At 38.0% G+C, this 7,925-nt stretch overlaps 1 protein-coding gene across 1 annotated transcript; it reads left to right on the plus strand.

Annotated features, from left to right (window-relative positions):
- The first annotated feature begins 989 nt into the window (after nucleotides 1-989).
- On the plus strand, nucleotides 990-6,493 carry LOC139717835 (retinol dehydrogenase 8-like). Its single transcript, XM_071629332.1, has 3 exons — nucleotides 990-1,129; nucleotides 5,647-5,740; nucleotides 5,948-6,493. Exons 1-3 carry the CDS (start codon nucleotides 1,072-1,074, stop codon nucleotides 6,252-6,254), a joined length of 459 nt encoding a protein of 152 aa, XP_071485433.1. The 5' UTR covers nucleotides 990-1,071; the 3' UTR covers nucleotides 6,255-6,493.
- Nucleotides 6,494-7,925: the final 1,432 nt, after the last annotated feature.

Raw genomic sequence — 7,925 nt, forward strand, 5'->3', positions numbered from 1 at the left:
CAAAGCGGTGCTTGAAACTCGGAGTAGCTATGAAGCACCAATAAACCTTTAGTCATCTTCTTCTGTAAACGTTATTATTACATTGTCATGCTCTGCCATCCGGACATCGAACACTCTATACGAGGATAGCCTTTCCAAAGTGAGTGTATATTATATATGATTATATATATATATATATATATATATATATATATATATATATATAAAGGATCGTTATGCCCTCCCTACAATACTCCTTTTTCGTCGAAGTTTAATTGGGATGGAATTACACGCAATGTATGCCGCCTGGGAAACATGGGGAGGACTTGTTGCTTTCTATGCACCTGTTAATAGTGGAAGCGGGCAACCATCATACCTTCAAAGTTGGTAGAACAAGAATGAATAGTTCCATGATTAACATTCAAAGTCAGGTAAGGAAGAAATTCATATTATCCATCACGAACGGTTTTGGTATCCTCCTCGACAGGGGAAAAAAATAAAACAAATAGCCTGGGGAAAAAAAAAATGTTTACCCTATAATCCTATGTTGGTTCCCAGTGACAAAGTCCATGCAGTAGATATTTATTCAAATAGAAACTTAACGACAGGAATGAGATCATGGCTATAATTCAAACACTGAACACTTGGTGTTCATTGGTGATGGTGTGTGTGTACGTCGATGAGTGACAATGTGTCACTCAGTTGCATTAAGAACAAGAAGGTTGAAGATGTTAATTCAATAATCATCATACACATTATTTTTATTATGATTGACTTTTTCTTTTGACAAAGCAAATACATGGCGCCATATAAATGTAAATCATCATATTGAACATAAATCTTTCTAATAATCGTGAAGACTTTAGAGCTTGTTAATCATTGAAATTTTTTATTTGTTTATTGATTTTTTCCCCTCGGTGATAGTTTTTGCTTTGCTTTGGTGTTGTTGTCTTCTGTATCTCTCAGTGAATATTGCTGGTGTTCAAGTATTCGGCGTGGTTGATCAGATTTCACGGAAGCAAGTAGACCTCGCTTTTAACGTCAATACAATTGGAACCATTCGACTGGGGCACCCAGTCGGTGCTGCCACACATGAAGCGTCGGATGGCCGGAAAAATCATTTCGGTTACGAGCCTGTACGGCGTGCATGGTTGGTATACCTCTTTAGATATAAAATGCCTCACTTATTCACCCTGTAAGTTATCGTATCAATTTTTACATTGAAACATCTATAGTAGGGCAGATATGTAACAAAAATTGGTCGAGATGCTCACATCCGGCGGAAAGTATGAAATTTGCCATAAAGGGGTATTTTTGGGCGCTGATTTCAGAAATTACCGGATCCAAGGAATCTGACCACGGGGTCGGCAGCCATTTTGAATTCCAATATGGCCGCCATCACAAAACAAATTTAAAGATCCCTATCTTCAGTTCTGAATGACCTGTGGTACCAAAACTTGGTACACAAGAGCGTTTTGACATATTGAATTTGATGACAGATTAATTTGAAATGTCTGACAAACATCGAATAGCCGCCATTTTGAATTCCAATATGGCCGCCTCGATGAAATGTTCAAAATCATTATCTCGAGTTCTAAGTGGTGAGTGGCGCTGAAATTAGGTGCAAACAAGTATATCAACATACTGAGTTTAAGAATTGACTAATGTGATGTGTCTGACAAACGCAATGCCCGCTATTTTGAATTCCAAATATGGTTGTGAAGACAAATATCACGACTAACATTCACGGGCATGCCAAAAAGTGCAGCAAAAATGAAGCATAATGCGCCTGTCACTGACGTCACAATGTAAATACAGCACCGCGCACTCAATCAGTTACAAACGCGCGCTTAATCAGGTAGCCTAATTTACAAAGCCAAGATAGAGATTTTCAGCATTCCAACATGGTAACTATGTAAGAAAATTCAAATTAGCTGCCGTGCAGCTTGTCAGACATGTCAAATAAGTCTGTTATTGAAGTTACCATATCACCATGCTTTTACGTATCAAATTCCAATGGCTTATGTCATTCAGAACTGAAGATAGGGATCTCTGACGGCGGCCATATTGGAATTCAAAATGGCGGCAGACCCCGAGGCCAGATCTCTTGGATCCGGCAATTTTTGAAATCAGCACCCCAAAATACCCCTATGTGCAAAATTTCATACTTTCCGCCGGATGTGAACATTTTTTTCACATATCTGCCCCACTATTAATGCATTGTACAAAAATGCGCGCGTCCACACAACTATGCAATGTAGGCTAAACATTATACACGAGTGACGCGCATAAACACTCATATGCACGTATATATATATATATATATATATATATATAAGTTTCTTCATAGATGATAAAAGCATGTGATAATGCCTGTATTCCTATGTTACTATGTGCATAGGCATACAAATAATACAGTACAGTGTTACAAAACAAGTTTGACATAAGGTTATATACAGTGATACGTTTAAAGTATACGAGTTTGCCCTCTTCCCCTCTCTCCGTGGCGAATCGAAATAATCTATCATTATAATCATTATTATTTGTGAGCTAACGCTTATCTTCGGTATGGCGACTGGTATACCTCGGCCATAGTGCATATGGTTCTTCCAATAGGTCTATAGAACAAACTCTGACGATGTGTGATGCCAGTTTCACACGCTGTAACTGGAAAATATTAAAATGCCTGGTTTGTCACTAATGTGATGAATGTTCACTTTCCTCGAACTAGGATTAAAGGACAAGTACACCTTTATATACATGTGGTTTGAGTAAATGCAGCAAAATTAGTAGAACACATCAGTGAAGATTTGGGGAAAATCGGACAATCTGTTCAAAAGTTATGAAATTTTAAAGTATCTGCACAGTCACTCCAGCTGGATGAGAAGACTACTACAGTGCATGATGTCACATGCGTATACGATATAAGGAAACTATAAAGAGAATTTCACAAAATGTTATCTTTTTTTGGGGGGGGGGAGTGAAAGATTCCTCGACTTGTCACTGGCGTATATGTTAAGGGTAATATTATTCCCCTGTCTTCTGAAAAAGGAGAGTCAAATTCTCTTATACTATGCTAAGAAAGTGAAAATATGTTAAGTTTTCTACATATTTTTTTTTTCATGTCGTTCTACACATGTGACATCACAAACTGGAATAGTCTACTCATCCAGCAGTGACAGAGTAGAAAATTCAAAAAATCATAACTCTTGAACGGATTGTCCAATTTTCCTCAAACTCTCACTGATAGGTTTCACTTATGTTGCTGCATTCACTTAGTCAACATGTCTATGAAGATGGACTTTTCCGGATGGCTATATTGCCTAAGAGTGCAGGTATTTGGGATATTGAGGATTTTCACTTGAATTTTGACCCTTTTATAAGTTTATGCATAGAGTAATTTTCAAGGTATCAAGAAAATGTGTCATTCTATTATTCTATTATCTGTATCTTCACTTGGCCTTTAACCCTTGAACTTTGACCCTATAACCCCTAAATTCCCAAGAGAATCACTGTCAGGTATAGAACATGCATCAATGATTACAAAGTTTCATGAAAATACCTTGAGTTTCTTTCGAGATATGGAGGAAGAAGTAAAATTTAGCATTCTTACTTGACCATTGACCTTTTGGCAAGAAACTTCCAAGAGAATCTCTATTGGGAATACATGCATGTATTAAGTTTTAAGAAAAATCCTGCAGGCTTTGCATAAATATGAGGGAAATAGTGAAGATTGAGGAGTTGACCATGCCCTTTGACCGCCTGACCTTTGACCCGTGATCCCCAAATTTCCTAGATAATTGCTGCAATTCAGTACATACATATGTAGGCCTACTAAGCTCCATGACGATACCTTGAGCCATTTGCGAGATATGGGGAAAAAAAAGGGAAATTGTAAAATTTTTACTTGACCGTTGACCTATGACCTCATATCTGGATAATCTGTATTTGGTAGTACGTGTATACACCAAGTTTCATGAAAATATCTCCAGGCATTGCATTGATATGGGGGAAATTTTTGAGCATTTGATCTTGACCTTTTGACCTTTGACCATGAGCATGTGCACCCAAAGGTTGAGAGGCCCAACTCTTATACATGCCAAGTTTTATCATAAGACCTCAAACGGTTTTTTAGTTACGCTGTCCACAAAATTGATTACGGACGCAAGGACGGATGGATGAACAGCCCGAAACCATAATGCCTCCGGCGACCCGTCGTAGCGGAGGCATAAAAAAGATACAAACATTGTACAACTAAAGATTTATACATTATTAGATGAAAACTGTCTCAGGGCGAAAATGAAATAACGGGGTACTGACATATATTATGATATTACCATACATCTCACTATTGTTATGTGTACTTGGTAAAGACAACAATGATAGCGATTTTGTTGTCTTTGCTACATGTTTTTCTAAGACGGTGTTGTGGTCAAGTAACGTATTTTTTCACCAAGCAAGAAAGTAAGGAAACAAAATACACAGGCATAAACTACCTACTTCGATAAGCGGATTAAGGATATATTCGTCCGGGGTTTTTTTTCGATTTCAAATTGAATTGTTTACCATACAGTGTGTTGGACAGTTTATTATGTCCATTACCTATAGCGCAAAATTATAAAAAACGTCAGAAAATGTCATGAACTGCCTGTCACACTATATTCTAAACGTGATGGATTCCAGGTTTGGAGTTTTAACTTTTAACTGTTAACTGTTATTCTCAAACATCTGTACAAGGGCACGAGGCCTTACCCAGCAAATGCTATACACTTTAAGACACAGAGTAGGACCTATTTTGTTTACATAGGTGGAAATGGTGACCACCTTTCCTTCCCCATGCCAGATAACATTTTCAGAGGTAAAAATGTCAGAGGTAGAAATATCGGGTGTACGTCACGAGACCGACACCCACGAGCCATACAGCCCACAAGTCATACAGCCCACAAGTCATACAGCTCACAAGTCATACAGCCCACGAGTCATATACAGCTCACAAGTTATACAGCCCATGAGTCCGACACTAAGCAAACAAGGCCCATGAGACCGACACATTACGCGCCGTGTTGTATCTGTCGAACTCGTGGGCTGTTTTTATCTAGTGTCGAACTCATGGGCTTTATTTGCCTAGTGTCGAACTCATGGGGTGTATGACTCGTGAGCTGTATGACTCATGGACCTGTTTTTAATGTCGAACTCGTGGGCTGTATGACTCGTGGGTGTCGGTCTAGTGGGATGACCCCGAAATATCGCGCATGAAAAATGACAGAGATCATGTCAGAGGGATAAACATGTCAGAGGTTATGTCAGCGGTAAAGATACAGGAGGCAAAAAATGTTAGAGGAAAAAACGTCAGTGGAAAAAAAAGAATATCACAGACTAAAATGTCAGTGGTAGAAATATCAGACGTAGAAATGTTGGGAATGAAAATATCAGAGATAATGTCAGAGGGGAATATAGTGTCAGAGGTAAAGAGACCAGAGGTCAAAATGCCAAAGGTCAAAATGTCAGAGGTAGAAATGTCGTTGATAAAAATGTCAGAGATTATGTCAGAGATAATAATATCGGAAGTAAGAACTTCAGAGGTAAAAATGTCAAAGGTAAAAATGTCGGGGGTAAAAAATAACATTTTACAGGGTTTGACAAATCCACAATTCTTTTTAATTTCAGGGGCCATGCATGGAGAGCTCTACGCTGCTTCCAAGTTTGCTGTAGAAGGATTCTTTGAGTCTTTCGCTCTCGTTGCGAGAGCCTACAATATTTGGTGAGTGGAAACAAACATGATAGAATCTTAACATTGAATTTAGGAACTCTTCTTTTCCCATACATTACTAGTTATCAAATTCAAACTACCAACACTAGACACCCCTAAAAGCCTCAAAGAGTAATAGTTGCCATCTCAGGCGTTAATCCCGAAACTTCCATCGACTATTATCTCATATAGGGAAGAACTATTCTATTTTTACTACAGGCCGTGTGTGATCGAGCCAGCGGGTGTACAAACACCTCTCTTGGACGGAATCATCCAAAGTCTCCAAAAAGTGGGGACTGGTGAATCCGGGAGCGAGATCGACCAAGCGAAGGCGGCCAAAAACGCGGAAGTCCTCGAGGGTGTCATAGTACCGATGGAAGACGTAGTTGCGACGTTCATGAAGATCGTAGAAGATCCCAAACCCCCACTGCGCCATCCAGTCTTTGGAGCTAAATCGGGAGGGCTAGATTTCTTCCGCGATCCAACTGCTGAGCAGTACATAGCTGCGATGAAGACTTCGGAATGATCAGCTTGATCTGTACAAGTACGGGTGTTCGACGGATACTTTGTTCTTGTTGTTGTTGATTTGTGGATTGTTTTTCGCTTTTGCTGCGTAAACCATAAAGAAATAAAAAATGGATTGTGCACAAAGACAAAAACATATTTCGTGACATTTTTTTTTTTTTTTTTTTGGTCTGATTGACCAAGTTTCATTGGTTATGAAACCTGATAGACGCTTGTTTATAATTTTTCATACACATTACTTCACTGGGTGATTTTTACAAACAAGCAGTTTTAAAATTCAAATTCTTGTCCTTTGTTGATAACTTACGTGCCCTTTGTAATCAAAACTCAAAAACTTATTCTTCCGTATTTTGGAATTGCCATAACAGAGTTGTAAGTCGTGAAGTATTTTGGGCCAGTATAAGTAGAAATACAGATTGACAACATATACATTTAAATGTCCACAAGAAACTTTCATAAAATCGAATGATGTAATAATATGGTCATTTTTATATTCAAGTTCATAATGTAATAGGCAAAGGTCACAACGAACATATGATTAGGAAAAGAAAGATCATATATCCATTAACGGAAATAAATTAGAAGTGCATCACTGAAATACGAAGGTCTGAATATCATACAAACTGCTTTCGTAGGGGCGATATGTGGCTTAGTGGATAAGACTCCCGACTGCCTATCGGAAAACCCGAGTTCGATTCCCGCCCAGTGCTTTGCGTCCTTGGACAAGATATTTTTAACCACCATGTCCCTCTCGACCCAGGTGTATAAATGGGTACTTAGAAACGCTAGGGTAATAATAATGGCAGGGCCCTCTGGTAGAGCAGTGGTAACACTGAAGGGTCTATACCGTGGATAAATAAGACATTGTTATTGTTAGTATATATTATTAGTAGTAGTATATTGTAGTAGTAGTATTATGATGATGATGATGATGACGATTATTATTATTATTATTATTATTATTATTATTATTATTATTAGTTTTCTCTGGTTTTTCCCATAGGGATATGTGATATCTCTTCCCTGTCATGCCTGTTTCCCCAGGAAGTATTATCCTGCTACAGTTCAAAGAGTATAGAAGTCGAAAAGCGCTTTTCTTTGAGGGGGGGGGGGGGGGAGTGCGGGTCTTTGTTCTTTTGTTTTAAGTTATTAGATTCTGAATCGTTACTCACTTTGATTATGTATGTCTACGTCTTTACCTAGTTATGGTATTTCATTATCAAACTTACATATAATATGAAATTTTTTTTTTTGTTTATGATCATCGTCAGTGATTGATTTGTACTTTCAAACAGAGGCATATCTACATATTAATTGTTCTTTTCATTATGATAACCCATATGAAGGGATTGGGACATACATGTAATTGTGCTTTAATACACCGAGTAAAAAAAAAAGTGTGTTTATATCAAGATGTGCGTGTCTTTTAATGGTGTGCACTATAGATCCTTTGGTAAAATTTTTAGTGTGTGTCAAGTGGGGGGGGGGGGGGTTCATCACGGATTAAAGTAATTATTTTTCCCGGAAATTAGATGAAATCTTCGGTCCTTCGGAACATTAAAAAGTTCCTTTTTAATGTTCGGTCTATGAGATTTCCCCAATATCTCCCAGAGAGCTATATATATATATATATATATATATATATATATATATATATATATCCCTCTGACAC

Source organism: Diadema antillarum, unplaced genomic scaffold (genome assembly GCF_040938485.1).
Source record: "Diadema antillarum isolate AM-2024a unplaced genomic scaffold, OU_Dant_1.0 scf00000083, whole genome shotgun sequence".
Lineage (NCBI taxonomy): Eukaryota > Metazoa > Echinodermata > Echinoidea > Diadematoida > Diadematidae > Diadema > Diadema antillarum.